The following is a 20,767-nucleotide window of genomic DNA, read 5'->3' as shown; positions in this document are numbered from 1 at the left end:
TGTGTGAGCTGTGGGTGTATACTTGTCTGTGTACACATCTGTGTACTGTGTGTGTGTTTAGGGGTAGGGAGTTTGAAGTGCAGAGGGAGGAGGTAATGGGAGGGGGAAAAAATAGTTGTAAGGAGAACATCCCGGTCTCACAGCAACTTCAAAAGCTCCCCTTCCCCAGGATATTAAGCGACTGTGATGAAAAATTTAGCAAGCGTTAAATAAGGCGCTTTGAAGTGATCTGTTTTGGCTCAGCAGTCTCCGAATTTCCGTAGCCCCTCTGCTATCACCATCATGCCACCGAGAAAAAAAAGAAGAAGAAAAAGGCACAAAGCCCAGGAGTTGGGGGTCTGGCTGGCTGGCTTGCTGAGGAGATGCCAACATTAACAGTGCAGCGAGTGGCATGGGTCAGGTTTGCCGTGGATCCCACGGAGCCTCTTTTTCTCTTCATTTTCCCCATTTCCCCCATCTCTGCCATTCTCCCCGGAGTCCTAGGCAGACATATGTTGCTCATATGTTAGTTGAACAAACAGAATGTTGATTCCGCGGGGGTGTAAGTAAGGCTCATGTAACACAATAGTGATATCAGGAAGTCATGTGGTCCCCAGGAGCCTGACATTGACCTTTTTATGTACACTGTCAAGTCCTTTTATCTTTTCCTCCAATGGCCTTAGTATTATTAGTCAAAATCTCTCCATTAAGGACTCCAAAACTGTCCCCTATGAGCATTTCACTGTTTTAAGTTGCACACATAGAACAGTGTGAGAATCACATTTTACTATCCAAATGTTTTGTATTATTGGACAGTTCTACTTAATCAAAAAACAACCAAGAACAGAAAAATGCCAACGAACAGGACGTCCCTCTTAACTGATGTCAGATTAATCTTGAAGACTGACCGTTGTTCGTTTTTGACGACTCTCAGTTACAACACACTCAAAATTAATTATTCCGACAGAGTAAGAAATGGCAGGCCATAATGAGTCCAGTTGGGCGCGCCTTATTCTGTCGGAAACTAGGCTGCAATTTAGTTTGTCAGGGGAACCTTCCTTGAGATGTTTCTTTTTTCCTCTTTGCTCATTACTTTAATTGTAATTGTAATCCTTTATTGGAGCTGTCTGCAGTAAAGGGGAGTTATGGTCGGAGTGGGGGCGGGAGCCACAGAGATATTTCATGATTATTGGAGAAGACGGTCACTAGGTGGCAGACTGTAGTTCAGCCTTACTGTAATTACCGGGTAGGGAGTGCTGGGCGAGAGACTAGTGTGTGAGACCATGCAGGGTCTAGCTAGGACTTCTACCTACTGAACACAGAGCTTTGAAAGAGCAAAGTCAGTGCAGAAGCATCTGACTGTCACCTTACGCCTAGTGCTCAACATATTGTATTAGGGTTTGATAGTGTATGTTCTAGAGGGCTACAAGGAAGTGGTTATGCTATCTTCTTGTTCAGGGCTCCCTTGCACATTGAAAGGAAAACACATTCTGAACAGCCCTTTCCAACTTCAAACATGTGGCACACAATATACTGTATAATGTACCATTATGGTATATGATTATACCATGGTGTTAAGCTTGTGAAATGTATTTTTTTTCCCTCAATGTTTGTCCCAAATTTGTTGCAGAGACATTGTTGGCACACCTGTCTCTTTGAGACTACACTTAGTTCTTTGCTCTTGGTGAACTTGTCTCTTTGATCTGCTCTGTTTTTCAGAGTCGCTCTTGTTGTGCATCCTGTGCTGTGTTTGTGTCAGTGGTTAATGATACAGGAAAGGCCCACTCTTTTATTGTTGCTGTGTTGCACTTTTTCTCCCCACCCCCTCCACCCCCTCTCTACTTGCCTCCTTAGAGGACTCTGTATGAATTCTCACTGTCATGTCCAAGGACGAGTGGCGCAGGGTCAGCTAATTGCTTTTATGATTATGATTTCACGTCAGATTTATCGTGCGTGCTCGAAGCACATCTTCCAGGTCTGCCGACGCCGGCTTTTGAAAATGAGTTTACAGCTCCTGGCTTAGACTTCTTGTTTAAGTGCAGGTCACACTTTTTGACTCATTAGACCAGAATGGGAGGTGAATCACACAGGCTTTTCCTGTAAAAGCCCTTTTCGTTGCCAGTACTGCTCCCCCTATCTGGCCACAGAAAAGCTCTTTTTCACTTGTCTCTTGAACATAAGAGAAATGTTGAGGTCATGATTGAGGGATGACACATACAAGAATTTTTGTTTTTTGTTTGTTTGAAGTTTTTATGATCTTAAATCTCTCATCTTTATTTATGTGTGATGGAAATAATACATTTCTCCCTCACATGCCAAATTTGTGAGTTGGCTTCTTTTTGATGTTTGATGGTGATTTTTCTGATGGTTCCACCCTGGCCTTTGAAAAGGATGAGTAGAGATGAGTCCAACCCAAATGTTATTATTTTGTGGTTTCTGCCGCTGAACTAGATCTGTGTTGCCAATTCCCTTGAGGCGAGTGACACTGGGACGTTTCGCATGTCTTTAAAAGTTTAAAATGTTTAAACGCCGGAAATCACACAATTTACCACAATGTGGACCAAAATGTTAAAAAGTAGCCTTATTGTTGTATGCATTGATGCAATGTTTTATTTAGACTCCTGGGACTTCTTTGTTTGTTGTTATAGTTTGACCTTACTCTGACCCTCATAGACAAGCTGTAGTGTGAGTAGTACATTTTTTTCTCCCTTTTGAATATGGCTCTTAATGTTGCTACTTTTAAAGAAAGTTCATGTTGGAGACATATCCGAAGTGTATGATTACAGAAAATTCTATGAACTTTAATGAGTACTTTATGTGGAGAAATGTTAATCTTAGCAAATATGCTAATAAAAAAACATGGTAACAGAGCTATAATTTCAAATTTTTCCCATAATTTAGTGAACTGTCATTATATGTTTACTTAACAGATGATAGAAATATGACACCAAATTTAATTACAGTGTAGTTATTTTTTTCAGTATGCTTGGGAAAGAATCCTCATTGAGTTGCCATTTTGCTCACTGCTGTTCCACTTTGTAATTACCTCGGCTTGATTTACCGTTTTCTTCACATTTATGTGCGTAAACGGGGAGAGAAGGAAACTTGGTCTGAGAGTTGCTTGCCTCCTCACAGCGAGACTGGAAATCTCCAGATGAATCAGAGATGTCTACGCTGTCAAGACTGCTCACATCCCTCTCAGCCTCCAATGTCACTTTCAAGGCATAATTACACAAGTTGTGTTGATTAGTATGAGAAGCAATTACGCCGGCTTTCCGCCCGCAAATGGGGGATGTGATGGCTCTTGATTGACAGGAAGCATCCTGGCTTTAATAAGTAAATGACTATGGTAATTCAGGTACTGAGACCCTTTGATTTGTCAGCATCTTTTTTCATTTTGGCGATGTCCTCTGATTTTAATGAACAGGAGTCTGATTGAAGCCCTCTCCGTCTTTCTCATTTCTCTGACCTGAAAAAGCGGTTGTCAGTTGGAAGGCCCATGCTGCTTTCCAGGTCTTTCTCAAAATCCCTCGGCTGATGCTGAATTCTCTGTTTTCTCTCTCTACGGTTAGGTGATCAAGTGTGAAAAAGCATCATCTTGGCACTTAGGGGAAAGCTGGTTTTTTTTTGTGTACTGCTCTGTAGCTTGCCATGTTTTCAGAACTGTGGATATCAGAGAAAAAGTATTAGTAATTGACACTTTGGGGAATGTTTTTTTTAATCTGGCTTCGCAGTATGTTATTAGCTGTTAATTTGACTGCAAGCTCCCCTGCAGCGCCAGATTCTTTTTTTTAAACGTTGGGATTCCCTCAGTGCATTTGTAACTACACTTCTGAAAATGCTGCTCAAAGTAATTATGGAACAGAATACTGCCACGCAGGCTAGTGGTTGTTAGTTTGAAAAATATGACACCTAGTTAAGGATAAAGAGAAATAGGCCAATAGGTTTTAACACCTTGGTTAACATCCCACATGTATAGCCTGTATTATGCTGTCAGGACTGAATAGGTTGTTGTGGCTTTCTTTTGACACAGTCCTATTGTAAATTGTAGCCTAGATTCCCGAAAAAAGTAAAATGTTTAGTTTGAAACTTTACATTATGAAAATATGTGCTAAAGAGAAAGAGTACTGATGCTATGATGTGCGAAAATGCTCATTTTGGGGTTGATCATTTTCATGTAAGCCGAAAGCACTTAACATATGTAATGTGCAATATAGTGCAGCTTTCCAGCCTGATTCCTCTTTCAAGTTATTGAAGCATTTAAAATAATTACATTTTAGGGAAATGTCGCTTCAACGCCGTAGAGGACTTCTTTCTTCGGGGCAGCTTCTAAAAGTCAGATGATATTTACAATGTCTTTGGCGAGACCAATCAATCACATTTATTTGTGTAGCGCTTTTTTACAAAGACAATTGTCTGAAAGTGCTTTACAACAAGAAGAATACAAAGAACCTTAGTCTAGCATAATGCCCAGACTCTGTTCATACCAGGAAGCCCCCTACAGACCCACACTGTACATGTGCTGCATAAATATAATAAAATAATTTGCACTTTCACTCACTACCCCAGCTATAATTTATATGGATTGAATGAGTGCTGCATTGTGGAAAAGCATGAGTGGACCAAACGCTCGTTTGTCACCTCTAATAAATGTTGGAATGTAAATTATGAAGTTATGCTTCAGATGTAAATGCACTTTATTTCAGTCCCTTAATGCAAAGACCCCACTCCAATACATTAAGACGAGGGGGGGGAGGGGGCATCTAACTTAGAATTCTGACTGTTTTCACAATCAATAATAAACACAAAAGACTGTAGATGGGGGACATTATAACATATCTGGAGTCGGGCTCATAAATTATTGCTTGAAAGCAGGCTTGTACACCAAAAATGTAAATACATTAATGTTATTAATAATGTAGTGACTAATAGTTCTATCAAGACTGTAATAGCAGTTTAATGGAATATGACAGCAAGAATGTATTACACTTCTTACATTTAGATGGGACCTCACAGGACATTTATCAGGGATTTCTGAAACATATTTTTTTTTATTATTTTGTTAAGCTAATTGCTTCTTTTCCCCCCAATGTCTTCTCTGAGAGAGGGAAAAAAAACGGTAATGGATATTAATTAATACGTGTCACTTTTCTTGGTTTGATGAAAAATAATGAAACAAAACCGCTAATGGGATTTTCAAGTTTCTCAGTGTGTGGTGCCCTGAGATTATGGCTTTATCAGGGCAATCAGAAAAATATAGTACAGTACTCTATGAGCAGGGGTATAAGTAGATATGAAGATCTGTGTTTTACTGAATCCTACTAAATAGAATACTTTCATGCTTTACCTTAATTAGCCTAACATGGTGAAGCCCAGATGCTTCACGTTAGAAAGTTTGAATTTCAACTTAATTTGCTTTTCACCTCTCCTTGTTGGAAAAGAGACGTTTTCCTGATGGTTCTCACTTTCCCCAACATCAGAGAGACTGCTGGAGGTACAGTGTATGTATTCAGGGTATGTCAGACAGCCACTGAATAGACATGCTGTCTAAAAACGAATTTTCTTGACTTAGATCTGCGTTATTCTGGAGTTACGACCCTTTAAACTACATCCTTCTTCTGTTCCACCAAAATGTACCATTCACCAGACTTTTCCCCACTTTTGGGTGACATATATTTTGCTAGTCCTTGTCCTCAACAACCATCCCATTGTAGTAGCTCTACACAGTATACTCAGCACACCTCTGTTGAGAGACTCTTGCCAGGAGTTTTCTGTGCCCACAGGCAGTCTATTGGGAAAGAACAGTGTTAACAGCTGTCATTAAGGTGTGGCATAAGTGCAAACCAGCAGAAACGGCTTGGCACAATAAAAAAACAAACACCTATTGCTCAAGCCACTGGCACGACTGTGAATTATCAAACACCTGGACTGGCTCCCCTCCCTAGCTCAGGCACCCAGATGGCACCCAGTCATATTCTTAAAGGTGTGACTGACAGAAAGACTACATTTTCCGTTGCACCTCTCCTGCCCCCACAACTTACAACTGAGTTAAAGAGGGATGGAACTGGAACTGTAGTGAGCAGTGACACAATGAGACACTAGAAAGTGGAAGGTTTTCAGGTTTTGGCAAATCTGGACTTTGGCCTCTTGAGATAATCACACCTGCCACAAAACAACCTTTACTCAGTGTTTGTTGCTCCTAAATGCTGCTCTAAAGTCAGTTAAGCATTTTGACCTCTAATTAGGGTAGGTTGATCCTGGAAAACCCCATAGATAGATAGATGGATAGATATAATTCAGTTCTGTTCAGTATGAGGGATGAGTTTTCACTCAAATATCTAAACCTTTTATGCTTAGCAACGTTAACAAAGCAAAACATTGGTAGTGACTTTTGATCATGAACATGACCGCATGTGTTTTGTGTCCTTCCATATGTACCAATGTGTCGTGTAGCTATATCATGTCTATATCATGTCTCCCACCAGCCCAACAAGATCCTGTTTCCCTGTCATTTATTATTGTTACAATGACTCAGGGAGCCTTGTCTGTTCTTCCCTATTTCTGTGCGACTCTGTCATACTTTTTAGCCCTCACCCTCCTGCGGAAAGTGGTTTTAGGTATCAGGGGGGTAAGAAAAGGGGAAGTGAAGTGGAGTTCATCAAATGCCTGTGCTTTTGAAATGCGTAGAGTGGCATTGTCATGTGTTTTCTGTGTCAAGGTCGACAGAAAATGTCAGAACAGGTGCGTGTCTGCCGCTGAGTGGCTTGCCAACTCAGCCCCTTCACTGTAACATGCCACCAGTGTGACATTAGAGTGGCTAGCTGGGCTGTCTGCTCACCTCATAATGTTGAGGCGCCCCATGAAATCTGAACATGTACAGTAGTTCCACCAACACTGTGTGCTTGTGCGCATGTGTGTGTGTGCACGTGTTGTGAAGTTCATTGGGGGAAACCAATGTGCCTTGTGCCTTTGACCGTGGCACTACTGTTTGAATATGGATGCTTGGATGCTTATGCTCTCGTAGCATGTTTTGCTACAGGCTATTTAAGAAATGTAATTGATGGCAGGGATTTGATGTATTTTCAAGTATTTCCCGCTGGTATAAGCTGAATATTAAGCTGAATTTCAGTTCAAGTTGATGGTTACAAACATGTCCAATTGCATAGAAACAATAGTACAGATTTTTATCACTGTGGTCGAAAGAGTTGGGTGGCACTAGTGTATAGGCCTATGTGCTTTAGGTATGTAGTAAAACCTGAAACCTTATGCTTTACTTTTTGAAAGGGTGTGTGGCTGTGAAGTCGCAGCAATATGAAGGCATTGTCACATGTATACTGAACTTTTGACACAACTTTTTGAAGATAACTTTTCTGAATTAAATCACACTATAGCTAAAATCACCTCTGTTTTGATCTGCTGTATAGACTGGGGGTTATTTACTTTTTGAGTGTCACAAATGATAGGCTAATTCTTCCAGGCCTTTCACTCATGTAATGCCCAAATTTATCCTGAGTGAGAAGTGAGACCTAACTATGACCCTGATTATTGTTTTTCTCAAATGCTGTCAACATCGCAATGTTTGCTTCCCTAATCCTACGCTTGAGGTTAGACACTGACAGTTGAGAAGCCTCCAACATTTTTTCCTCTGTGTCAGTTAGTTTGATTGGGAACAGACTTAGCCTGCTGAAGACTGCTCAGAGTGCATGGCTCCAACCGAGGTCTATTGCCTCTACTTTCCCCCAGATCATGTGGCCAGGGTTTTCGACTGAGTACCTCTTAAAAATGTGAGGCCCATTGTCTTGACTTGTGCTTAACTGCTTTTGACAGCGCCTCTGAGAGACTAGGCCTCGGGTAAGCTGTCAAGGCCTCCCCTCTCTCTGTGTTTTACTACTTCTGACCAGTAGATGGCGATGTTAACCTTCTCTGGCTCAGCGCAAAGGCACTGGTACTTTTGGCTCCCCATCATTCTTCCTCTGTGGCACTCACTGAGGAAAAAAAGGGGTCTCACCCTGTGTGGAGGGTCATGCCACCAATTCCTAGCCCCTTTTGAAGACCGTGAAATTGTTGATCCAAGACGCGCGATTAGTGTGTTGGGTTATTGACTCGAGAGGGAGATGCCGGATTATAATGTCAGCGGAATGTCACAATCTGTCTGGCGTGTCTTTGTGGGCATCCCTTGTCCTAGTGTCATGATGCACTCAGAAGGAATCATTTGATCAATAGCAGGACACCTCTTTGTCGATTGCCCCACTATTGAATGTTGATTAGCAACATTGGCAGGCTTGGCTACAGTATTCCAAACTAATGCCAACTTCCTGCATCGCACCCTGCTTTATGTGTCTATCACATGCCTCCCACAAGTGTGTGTGTGTGTGTGTGTGTGTGTGTGTGTGTGTGTTTGTGTTTGTGTTTGTTTGTTTCAGGTTGGGGGGATGGCTGACGGATGGGGATAGGCTTGTCACTGTTAGTTGCATGTGACAGGGTGGCTCTTCTCCTGCCGCCACAACACAACTTCTGTGGTTCGTCGCTTTGACACAAGCTCCACATTGTTTGCCACTGGTGCCGTTTGCATTTTGCCTCAATCAACTAATTGGATGCGAAGGGTTATAGTTATTTGATGATATGAAGGACAAGATACTGAACAGTGCCAATTTAGGAATGCCTTTGTGTTTACTTGCAAGATGTGGACTCTAAGCAAGTATTTTGTTTTATTGTCTCTACGTTTGGAATGTTATATTTATTTTTTACACAATTGTGTACTATTCACTTTGCCTATGCAATAATCATGTTGTCATCAATCATGTAATTTCCTTATACAAATAGGCTACACTCTGCCGCTGCTCTCCAGTTTCTTGTTAATTCAGTTTTATAAAGTATGTATTAGGCTTGTCCTTTGTCTGTGTGAACATTATTGTTGTGTTGTTGTGTTTTTGCCTGCAAGCACTATACATTTTTAAAACCTTAATCATTATTGTGGCAACATGTGTGTTTGTGTTTAAGTGTCTTTGTGTTTGGTAATACTCATTCCCAGTAACCCTAACCCTAACCCTAAAAAGACACGTGGAGTTGCTTGTCACAGAATGTCATCATTGACTGTAAAAGTAAAAAAAAAATAAAGCTTCAAATTACAGGAAAGAGGCACTGCATTAAAGAACAAAGGAGATCGATGGCAGTACATTACATTTTATGCGATTGAAAAAAAAATCAACTAATTAAAATTGATTACTCCTGCTTTGTAAAAGTGTTTCTGAATTAAATTATTGTATGAAAACATTTTGACCAATTGAGGAGCCGAGGAAGTATCCATTACTGGATTGCTGCTGAGAAGGGCTGGAATGTTTGTGGTGGCTGAGTAGTTTGTTGTGCTCCACCGCTGCTCTTTTTCTCTTGCTAAAGTGCCACAGTTTAATCTCTGATGACCCTTATCTCTCAAAGCGGCCTTGGCCTCCTTGTTTAGCCCTTTTACCTGAATTAAAAGGAATTTGTGGAGGATATCTGCCAGTCTTTTGGTCAAAGTGAGTGAAAGTGAAGTGTCACTGATGGCACTGGTCTTTAGTCATAGGGTTTCACCAGGGCCTGTGGGGATGTCCTTATCTTAACAGTCATCTGTCTCAGTGTCCCAGGGCTGCCCTGCCCTACAGTATGCCATCCTTAACAAAAGCATATTTAAGACAGGCCGTAACATTAATACCTCTCTTTTTTTCTATTTTTTTTATAGATTGATTATATCATTTGACACGACTCCCTTTAGATTTCAGAGGAATATACTGTACTTTTCTCTTTTGAGGGGATGTAGGCCTAATGCAAGATGGTGGACTCTGCTTTAGATTTATTTTGTTTTATAGCAGATACCCTTCTAACAGAAGGTTAATCATGTTGATTGTGTATCAATATATCTCATACAATCAGCTCAATCAGACTAACATATTATCTTTTTTGTTTATTTTTTACTACTAAATCTTCAACAGATGGATAACTGATGGAAAATGTCCTAATGTAATACATAATACACATTACCTTTCCAGTAAAGAAAGGTAGGAGACTTGAACAGGCATTACAAGGACAAGAATGGTTCTTTCTAGAATAAGAGGAGCAGACACTAAGATAATTTGTGCTGATATGACATCTGTATCATGATGAACAGCTTGATGGGGTCCCAACCAGATCAGGCCTCACATATGTGTCCCAGCCTGCAAAGATCCACAACTGTGCCGTGTGTTTTTGACAACGGGTGCCTGATAGGGAAATGCTTATGAATGGAAAGTTTGGTTTGAATGTGTACTGGTCGCAAAAGAAACTGATTTCCGTCCACCAACCCACTTTAAAATTGCGTAATGTGCTGCTGATGTCATGTTTGTAGCCTTGCCCATGGGGCTATAGTTGTTACACATGCAGCACTGTCTGTTATTTTTAAACCCTTTCTAACCAAACATCAATTAAGTTTTCCATGGACTTTTTTATGCATGGAAACGTTCACTCTGACCTTTTAATTTCCGAAATTAGGATCATTCAATAAAGATTAACCACATTTGGAGATTCTAAACCTTGGAAAACCAACCCACACTAACTCTGAACATCTTAACAGATGCACAATCAAGGCAATATTAGGCCTAAATGTTGTCGTCAGCAGAGGAATGTGTTTGTTACACATCTGAACAACATTACCCTCTTATCAGATTTTACTCATATAAGATCAGGTTACCCTCAGGGTGCTTAAGGTATCTCCAATAATCTTGACTTTACCAACATTAAAACAAGCAAAGTGAACACAAAACAGCAATCGATATGGACAAAGCAAACAAAAATCACAGGTCCAATTTGAATGTTCTTCACAACATTGCGATTTGCCTGATGTCTAAACTCTGGTCTTGTTTGGTGTAGATGTGGCTCCCTTGAAGATGTGCTCGTTGGCTCTGTTTCACCACACTTCTCCATGTCTTCCAGGGTCACTGATCTCACATACAGTAGCTGGTCCCATGAGGCTCTGCCTCCTTTGGTAAAGGTCACATGAGGCGGGAAAGATATCACAATTAGATGGGCATTTGAAGATGTACTTTAAAAAAGATTAAAAAGAGCTGTTAGGTACATCAGCCAGATATGTGAGAAAAGGAAATACTTTAATTAGGTTACAACCTCATTCCTTTTTGCAGGGTTCTGGTATCAGAAAGACATTGGGTTAAGCATTTAAGACAACTGTCCCTGTTAGCGGATCACCCATGAAAGCCTCTTATTAATATAAAGCTTCATTCTTTTTTTCTCTTCTTTTTTTTCATTTTTTTTTTCAGTACTCCAAACTATTGTTTGGGGGAAATTTGAGACCGACCTAACACAATTTTGTCCATGTCTATTAGGCTGTTATTATATCAGGGGTGCCTCCACAAATGTACAGGGCAATTTGAAATGAATTGATTCACACTGAGACTGAATCCTATACTTGCTAATGATTTCCTCTTAGCCCCTCCATTGTTGCTCACCCTGGCTGCTAGTTTTCCTGTCCTCTCTCAAAGTGTGTTCATTATGGCAGACAAATGTATACACTTACCTTTTGTAGAATATATGAGTTGGATTAGAGAGTTTAAAGAAAGCAAATGAACTTGTATTGAATAAAAGAATTGCTCCTTGCATCTTTCTTGGTTTCACCATGTCTGAAGTAGTTGGAGTTTATTAGAGGGGGTTTAAACCTAGGGGCAGTTAAAGGTTTACTATGCGGAGATGAGCCAAAATGCACAAACCTCATCTCTGAAAAGCAAGCCTATGGTGTTTTACAATAACTGTATTAGGTGCCAGTCTAACAGCCTTGTCCTTAAATTAATAAAAGTTTTATCTAAACCGTGTCTTGAATTACACCCAGGGTGACTAATGATCCTCAATATGAACTATGAACATTTGCTTGCTAACAATGGAAATGCTAGCTTTTTATACCTTTGAGCTTAGTGGCCTTTGTACTAATTTCAGTATTTTAAAAATAGAGACCGAAATATTTTGTCTGGTTCCCACCTGACATTATGCTGCCCCTACACCTGTGTAGTATCTATGTAATTACTTCAGGAACAACATTGTATTAACATGCTGTTATATAATAGCTTTTTAGTTATTACACAAGCGGAGTATAAGGACTGATGTGTACTCCAGTTGTGTGTGTACACCAACAGCTTTAAGGCATATTCTGTACATAGTAGTTTATTGCTACATGTTAATAAAGTGTTGTCACGAGTGATTGCAGTGTTACTACACAGGTACATGTACAGTATATCTATTAGGGTAAGCTGAATGCAAAATGTTACCGATTGCGTAGTGTTTGCTTTATCTGTTTTTCCAACTTTTTGGTCCCTTATTTTATGATGCAGACATACTGTAGGCCAAAAGAGACCCAGATTTCTGTTGAGCCTTCATCAGCTTTTGTGAAAGTACCTTTTTCTCTTGAAAAACAAAAGTGAAATGAAGACTTTTAAACCCCCAGTTGACCTCTAAACGTAGTCACTCAGGAGGTCTTGTTCAGTATGGTGGTTGCGTGGCAGCATTTCTAAGCAAAAGCATCCCTTTTATGTTTATGGTTCAACATTTGTTTTACAGTTCATATATACTGTTAAACATCAAAAACTTTCACCAGCAAAAAGGAAATTACTGAATGAAAACATGCAGTACCCTCTCAGCCATATGAACCATTGGAGAAGTATTCTCCAATGGTTTTTCTATTTCACAAATGTATCTGATAGTATTACGTTGGTGAGTTTCCATCAGGTTTATACCCATCTTTTTAGTTCAATGCTGTTGCTAGTTATATGAAAAAACATTCTACTGGTTACATGAGTTTCTCAAGGCGTCCAACCTTGCGGTTCGAACTTAATTACATTTCCTGGGCATCTCTCACAACTCTAAGGTAGAAATTCAAGGTAGACATTTTGAGACAAGTGCATCGTTAAATCTGGGTCCAATTCAAACTTAATAATGATCCTGTAATCGTGTCCGCTCATCAACTTCACTCTCTTAAAGCGCATTGGTTAATGTTCATCTCTTCCTGTGATTGAGTTTTCGTCTCTTTTTCGGCTGTACCTGACACTTTATTGGTTATCTCATTTGTAAAGATTATTGGTCAGAACATGGAGCACTTTGGTGCATTAGCAATTTTAGCTTTACAAGAAGCATCAGAAAATAATTGCCATACTAACCAAAAGGTATTTACCGGTATTCAGAAAGGCAAGACACGCCCACCATTTTAATTTGAGTTGATATTTATCCTGCCAAACCAAATGTGCCTTGTACTAACATACAGCTCACCCCCTTAAAAGCCCAATTGTGTGCTACCCTACACTATAACAGGGATGATCTATAAGTCAATAACAAGACAAGACTGAAATCTGTGCAATGTGGTTATAATTGATTCAGATGTCTGGATGGAACTTGTGCAAAGCAGCTATGTCATCTGCTAAGAACTGCACTTTTCCACTCCCCGAAGATCCACTGCTACATGTTTACTCAAATGGACATTTGCCTTATTAGTTTGCAAGCTGATCTAGCTTAGATTTTTATTGACGTCACACTTATTTACATTGATGATCAGATTTTTTGTTAAAATGACAGAATTGATGCTTGAATGTATTACTAGTTCTGCATATTTCTCCACTATTTACCTCTCATATGTTGTTAGTAACACAAATGAATACTATCATTAAGTTCTTTATGAAACATTTTATCCTTTTATTTTCTGTTTTCAATCTTTGGCCTTTTCACTTTCACTGAAATCATCAGCAAATTATATCTCAAAATTCCAAAAGCAGAATATATTTTCATCTTGTTATCAAACAGATATTTTTTCCTGTGTTTTTACAGTATCTGTTCTCCTCGAACATCAGTCGGGGGTTCACCATGCAAATGGTTTAATCTGCTTGTCACAATGAAGGTTCCGGGTGACTGACTTTAATAAGCCTTCAGCATATAGAGATCCAGGAATTTCCACACCCCTTGTGTAACCCCTTATGTACACCAAAGGTCATATTAATGTCATGGTGACTCCATAGAATTGTGTCCCTAAATATTTTGTTAGATGTCTACACCTTACACACACAATGATGCAATTTTTGCTTTTTACAACCCAGTACTGTATTTTCTTTTATGACATAATATTATGTACATTATATACTTGTTCAAAACAAGTTCATCTTGAAAGATTGCCCAACCTCTCTTGTATACAGTTGACAAATGCTGAGATCTTTATCACCAAGTTGGAATGGAATTTAAGATACAAAACTTAAAATGTTGAAGTGATGCATGCTTTCTTCACTCCCCATCTCCTACTGCAGTGTATTTTGTCACATGAGAATGATATGGCTCTTAAGACTTCTTTGCCATACCTGCCCCTTAGATGAGTTTGAAAATGTAATTCTTTTGGATTGAAACATGTCTTTAGTATATGCAATGCATTACCCAAAACGAATTACCCACTGGCAGTGCGCTCAATCACTTTTTCTTTCAACACTCAAAGAAAAAGAAGAGTAATCAAAACCTTTTAACCTATTAGAGGGATGACTTTTACAATTGAATCACAGGGACCACAGGTGCGATAACAAGTCATCCAAGCCCTCCCTGCCTTCCAGTGTGTGTTTCTCCTTTCTCCATGTTATTTCATGTTTATCTATTTTAGGAGGCACCACTTCATGGCGCCCACTTCAAATTTATGTTTTAATGGCATTTGAGGATCTTTTTTTCAAATTCTTGGAAAAGCATACTTGAGTGGAAAATTAAGGTGCATCTCGAAGGAAAACATAATAGAATCGATGACCGCTGTGCACTTAAAACTACCGATGTTCTGATGCTATTTAACGTTCTAGTGCATTAACGTCTCAAGTCATTACAACCTTCAGGCTGTGTGATTTGATCATGGTGCGTTTTTAACTGGAAGAATTACAGAAGTTTTCAGCCTAGGATTCTTAAGTTATTAGATACAAATGATCACCTCGGCATTAAGTATAGATTTTCTTCCCCTGCGCACTTAAGGCTGGAAGTTTGTCTTTAAGAGGGTAATAGCAAATTAAGCTCCATACTCCATTTGTCCAGCACTCTTTGATGGGCTAATTTTATAACTGCTGATTTGGTCATTCCCCAGATTTATCTGGAAGGTGGTCAGGTGGTCTTTTTACTCACTGCAGGGGAAGTTCTCAGAAGTAACTTTCAAATCAAATTCATTGGCGTTAAAGGCCTATATCTGGGTTTTAACAAATCTACCTCTAATGTCTAGACTGATCTGCTGCTCTATGCATTACACTGTGCAGTATGATGCATACTTATCATATTTCCTTTTTATATTGTATGACAGCTATATATTTTTGTCTTTTACAGATTGCCACAGCTGTGAAATTTTTACACAACCAGAAAGTCCGTCAAAGTCCGTTGGCCACCAGAAAAGCTTTCCTGAAGAAAAAAGGTGAGGGATTTGAGGCATGTCATTTTTATGGTAACACTGGCTCAGAGTTATAACTGTTGTAACACTGTAATTGTTCAGGACAGTCTCTCAAATATTTAATCGTTGAGTAATATTATAGCAGTCTAGTAACATTTATTTATGGAACAACCAGGGCCAATCTATCCATTTTATATCCAATATGCATATGTTCACATAATCCATTTTAGGTTGTTTCTGATGTAGCGGAGGCTCCCTGATGCACTTTGGTTAGGGATGCTTATCCAATGTTTTTTCTTTGTTAGGTGGGGGTTTGGCTTTTGGCGGTCAAAGGTCGGGGCCATAGCTCTTTGCCCTGGGGGGTCAGATAGGGGTCGATTTAGCAGCAGAGTGCATGATTCAAGCTCAGTGGATGAATGACGCACCAGTTGGGGAGCTTCTTTGGGTTCAGGAAAATGTATATTGACCTCCTGCACTTTCAATGGAATTGTCAATGATATTACCTTCCTGCATTTTAAGCCTTTTACTTAATTTATCTGTTATCATAAATATGCGGCACACCATTGGAAAATTGATTTAGGTAGGGTGAAAGAATCAGTTTGCAGCGTCATTAGTTTCTTATCACAATATGTGCAATATGGGATTTTATACCTCCTCCAAATGGCATCAGACATTCCATTATAGCCTTCTCAAAGCACACTAGAGACAATGTACAGGTTTAGTTTAGGTTTGCTGTTTCCCCATGAGCTATTGGTGAGCACAGGACATTAGCTGTTCCTAGGATCATCTTGGGTTGTTCTACCACTGATTAGTGCTTTTATGAAACATTTTCTTTCAATTCCTTGTGAAAACAGTTGTGGACTTGGGGGACTAATTCTCATGGTAAGAGCTCAGGGATTTGGCTTCTATCATTAGAGCATGAAGCAGTGAAAAGTGAGCCTAAAAGCTCCATGACTAGAGGAGGTAACCTGAGACCAAATCCATTGTTACCGGCTGCTACTACACACATCAACGGGCACTATAATGACTCATATCTTTTGAAATGCCCTTGCCTTTGTGCATCGCTCATTAGCCACTACTAAGGTTTGGTCTTAATCCAATGTTATTTATCACACACTCAATGAGAATAATGCATCAACTTCTGTCGTTCTTTGATATCATTTTTGTTTGATCGTCATGTCATTGAGTTACAAATTGTTGTTTTTTAAGGCACAGGTATAAAATGTACACACTCCTAAAATGTATTGAAATGGTTCCATCTGAAGGCACTTTAAGTACATTAAATATGTATCTGCCATATAAAGCAGGTTTATTTTGGATGGTCAATTAGGGTAGATCTAAAGAATTATATAAATAGTAATAATTTTCAAAAGTCTTCATCAAATGGCAAAGTAACATTGATCCAAACGAGAGAGAAGAGGGAATACCTACAGTAGTTCAAAACATTGCTAGCACTTTTGATTTAGATGAGTAGAAACAGTTTCCCAGACCCAGTTCACGTACATTCTTTTTGATGCCTCGGTTATCTGCATGCAGCTCTGGTTTACTCCATGTTGTCACCACTACCCAAAGCTATTTATCAGGAGTTTACCATATTACTAAGTAGCTGTCAGTTGGTCTAGGGTCTTTTTCCCTGTGACCCTAACGTTTATTGAACCAAGAGTTTGCTTTTTGAATTCTTTGCTCCAGACAGCTTTTGAGTAGCACCCAGGTTACTGTGATATTTGTAAATGTGCATGTTCTCGTAAATTGCCTTGTGTCAGCAGGCCATTTCGACTGAGCCTCACCTTGAACAATGTAATTATGTCACCATGCTGTATCACTTTGTAAGCGACTTGCATGAGTTGAAGGGTAGGAGGGAAACTAATCTTCTAGACAAAGTGCTGACTAATCTTAAGCCAATTTCAGTTTATTAAATTTCACATAAAATTTACCTTTTTGCTCTGTCCTGCTGAGTTCACTAAAACAAGTTCACCTTGCACTTATACAGACTTCCCAGTGAGTTTTGCATGTCATTCACACTCATTTTACACTCTACACATATTTTTGTATTTGATATCAATACAGTAGTTAAGAAATATACTTAATGCTTTTAAAAAAAAAATGTATTAATACAATGTATTAATACATTCACAATGAAACCCAGGTATGGAATGAGTCTGTGAACCATCCCATGTTTAATTTGCACACAAACGACTTACGCTTGAAAGCAAAGTTGGCTACACCCCATAGCAATGAAACTGATGACTATTGGTCCATTTTCTGTCTCATTTTGTCTTGTCCTTTATGAGCTAAGGCAGACATGATGATGGTCATGGTGACAGACCAATAGTCATGGCCTCCCCATCTCTGTCATATGTATCCTCAGTCTACCATACAGTTCTCTCAACCTTTTGACCATGAAACTCAATCACCCCCTCCTTCCTGCTACGAGCCCAAATAGATGTCAGTCTTAATTTCTAATACAGTTTAATGTCATATTTATGTAAATACTTCCAGATTTTACTCTATAATAACAGCCAGAAATGTCAAAGCACACATAAAATGAAACAATACCATCTCCCGGTAGAGTGAAATTTAAATTGGATTCCTTTTGCTGCCAGTACTTATGCTGGCCAGCTGATGAAGGGGAAAATAGGCCACACTTTGATTGCATGTTGCAGATTCTTTACACAATAATCTCGCCTCTGCATATTATTTCCTTGCACATTTGTGCCCTGATCTGCACTGAAGGATGCCTCTCTCGCTACTTCTCTTTTTTTCAGAGGAGATCCTAATAGTATGGTTTATTACAATATGGAAAATTGTGATTTTGTGTTTTGACAACTGTCAATTTCGCAGTATGAATTGGCAATTATGTACTCCAATGTTTCCCATGGCCCCTGTATAAACCATCTAAAATGTCTTATGAAAAGTAAAATGTCTCCAAAACTAGTGAAAATGTAGATTTAAGCCAACAAGTCAGACTTTTATTTAAGAATCAATATCCACTGACTGCAAAGTGTCAGGCGGTAAACTCCTTTGGATATCTTCTTAACCCTATAGATGTACAGAGAAGCATGTCTAATGTCTAAAAGTATACACTTTCCAACTTGCTCTGACTTGATATTGTTAATCATACATGCACGATTTAGGGTGGATAATCATTGCAATGTCATAAACTGTTCCATACAGTACGTAGTAAACAACCCCTACACCCTACACCAGTTGTCAAGGTCAACATGCCCCACCACAACCAATATTTAGCCAATATTTAGGGGAATTGCCATCTAACAGCAATGTTTTATCCCTTGTACCGTAATGAGTTGAAATGAAGTTTACTGTATTTGAATGAGTTTGTAATATAATGTATTCCTGCCTCAGCTTGAATTGTGCCATCTAGGTCCTCTGCAATTAACAGATGCAACATCTGAAGAGCTCTGGGCCTCATTTCGGTAACACTATTTAGCCTTTGCAATTAGCCATCACACACACAACATGACAAAAAATGTAATTCTGGGTGCAGTGCACTCTCGCCGTTGTACGCCATGTCATTGTGACCACATGGCAGCCTTTGTTTTGCTTAGTCACAAAAGCAGGCACTCTCAGTTCACCCAATTGAAACACTATGATACATTTTCAAACATTAAGCAGTGTGTATACATGTTGACATTAGAGAGTGACATTAGAAAATGATCAGTAGACTGTTTCAACCTATGCCGTTATACTCAGAATAGTCAGCCAAAGGTAAGAATGTATAGAACAACAGAAACATTATATGCACATACAGCCACTAATGATGTTTGGATGCTTTTTTACTAACAATAACAAAACTAACTACTTGTTAGCTGAATGAGGAGTAGAACATGCTAATATGTTTCACCCTGAGTGAAGTGCCATTGATAGGGGGTCATGGGGAGCACAGGTAGGCTGTTGGTATATTACAAGGTAAGGGGAAGGATAAGGTTCATCATCCTAGATATTAATAGGATGTTGTTTGTAAGTGGGGTTATGCGACTCACCTCTCGGACAAAAATGGCAATGACCAAGGCCTGCATAGAAGGTAAAGGGATTGATGTGGTTATAAATTACTCCACGGCGCCACCTAGCCCAGGTCCTCGCCCACTTTGTCATCAGTACAAGGCGATAAAGCAGGGAAATGAGAGCAGAGTCCTCTTTTTTAATACATAAATGAATAAGCTATGAGAGTGGTCATTATTTAGGGCATGCAATTTTCAAGCAGCAGTAGTACCATTCTCGGGGACACCAAATGACATGTAGAATCTCTCCATGCCAGCGCAGCATGAGAAACAGGTTAAAGTTGCACTCCGGCTCTCAATAACCCATTGACCTCCATCTATTTATGACCCCTGACATCTATTCTATTTATTTTTTTCATATTCAAAATGTAAGTAATTTTCTGTCAAGGGCAACTTAATAATTCAGTCCTTGTAGGACAGTAAAAGTGGCATTCACCTTTTAGCACCCAAAATATTTTAGTAAGCAATTTTTATAATTGGCTGTCCGGGCCGGGTCCTAACCCATAAAGTTCAGAACTGCCAGAATTGGAGAAATGCTTTTTATGGAAGGGCCTCACTGCCTCTTTGCCCTTAAGAAAATGCCCAGAGAATAAGGGCCCCTGAAAATAGAGCCATAAATAATGTGACGAGCAATGGGTTTTCCTTTAAATAAATACCGATCAGGTTTATGTTGAAAGACAATAGAAAACGTAGCCCAGATATGCAGTTTACAGTATTTATAGCTGTAATATCGAGGTGCCAGCACCGTAATTTCATGCCCCAATGAGAATGGCAAGGTCAAAGCAAATGCTTCGGCTGAGCATCTGCTAATACGGTGACTCATAAACAGGCTCCATGTGTATCAGGTGCACCAAATAATACAGTATAATGAAATACAGAATAGCTTTCCATTATTGTTCTTTTTTACAGTGTCGTCATTAGATGTAATTTATGTCCTAAAAAAATTCATCTCTTCGCAGGTCGATCCGCAATGAGGGTCCCCAGGGGTCATTCCACAGGTTTTGGAGACCCGTAATAAATTTCACAGTCTCTTTTTGTGTGCTTTTCCTTTTATATGTAAAAATCTGTTTCACCTTGTTATCTCTCTTCTAAACGGATCTGAGGGGTCTTTCATTTGTTGCTGCCTCTTTCTCAACGATAAATGGACCAGAGCACAAAATAGCTGAGTGAGCTGTAATTCGACAAGAAAACCAAACAGGTTTATAAATTTCCATGCATTTTAATTTGATGTAAAGCAAAGAGCCCTTTCATAGTGTCATGTAAACAACTACATTAAAGACCTCAAAATACATTATCATGTACATATATTAAGATTACATTTATAAAAGTAATTTTTATATATACACCCTTCATTTCAAGGTGAAAAAGCAAA

General features: G+C 39.3%; 1 protein-coding gene across 1 annotated transcript in view; it reads left to right on the top strand.

The window, feature by feature from the left end:
* Positions 1–20,767, top strand: part of pex14 (peroxisomal biogenesis factor 14) — a 50,831-nt gene that overhangs the window by 9,086 nt on the left and 20,978 nt on the right. Inside the window, exon 3 of the mRNA XM_083675272.1 lies at positions 15,316–15,400. Coding sequence (XP_083531398.1) covers positions 15,316–15,400 — 85 coding nt within the window. The remainder of the gene's footprint in view (positions 1–15,315; positions 15,401–20,767) is intronic.

The sequence above is a fragment of the Argentina silus genome (genome assembly GCF_951799395.1).
Source record: "Argentina silus genome assembly, chromosome: 8".
NCBI lineage: Eukaryota > Metazoa > Chordata > Actinopteri > Argentiniformes > Argentinidae > Argentina > Argentina silus.
Note: the sequence above shows the minus strand (reverse complement) of the source record. Positions and strands in the feature narration are given on the sequence as shown.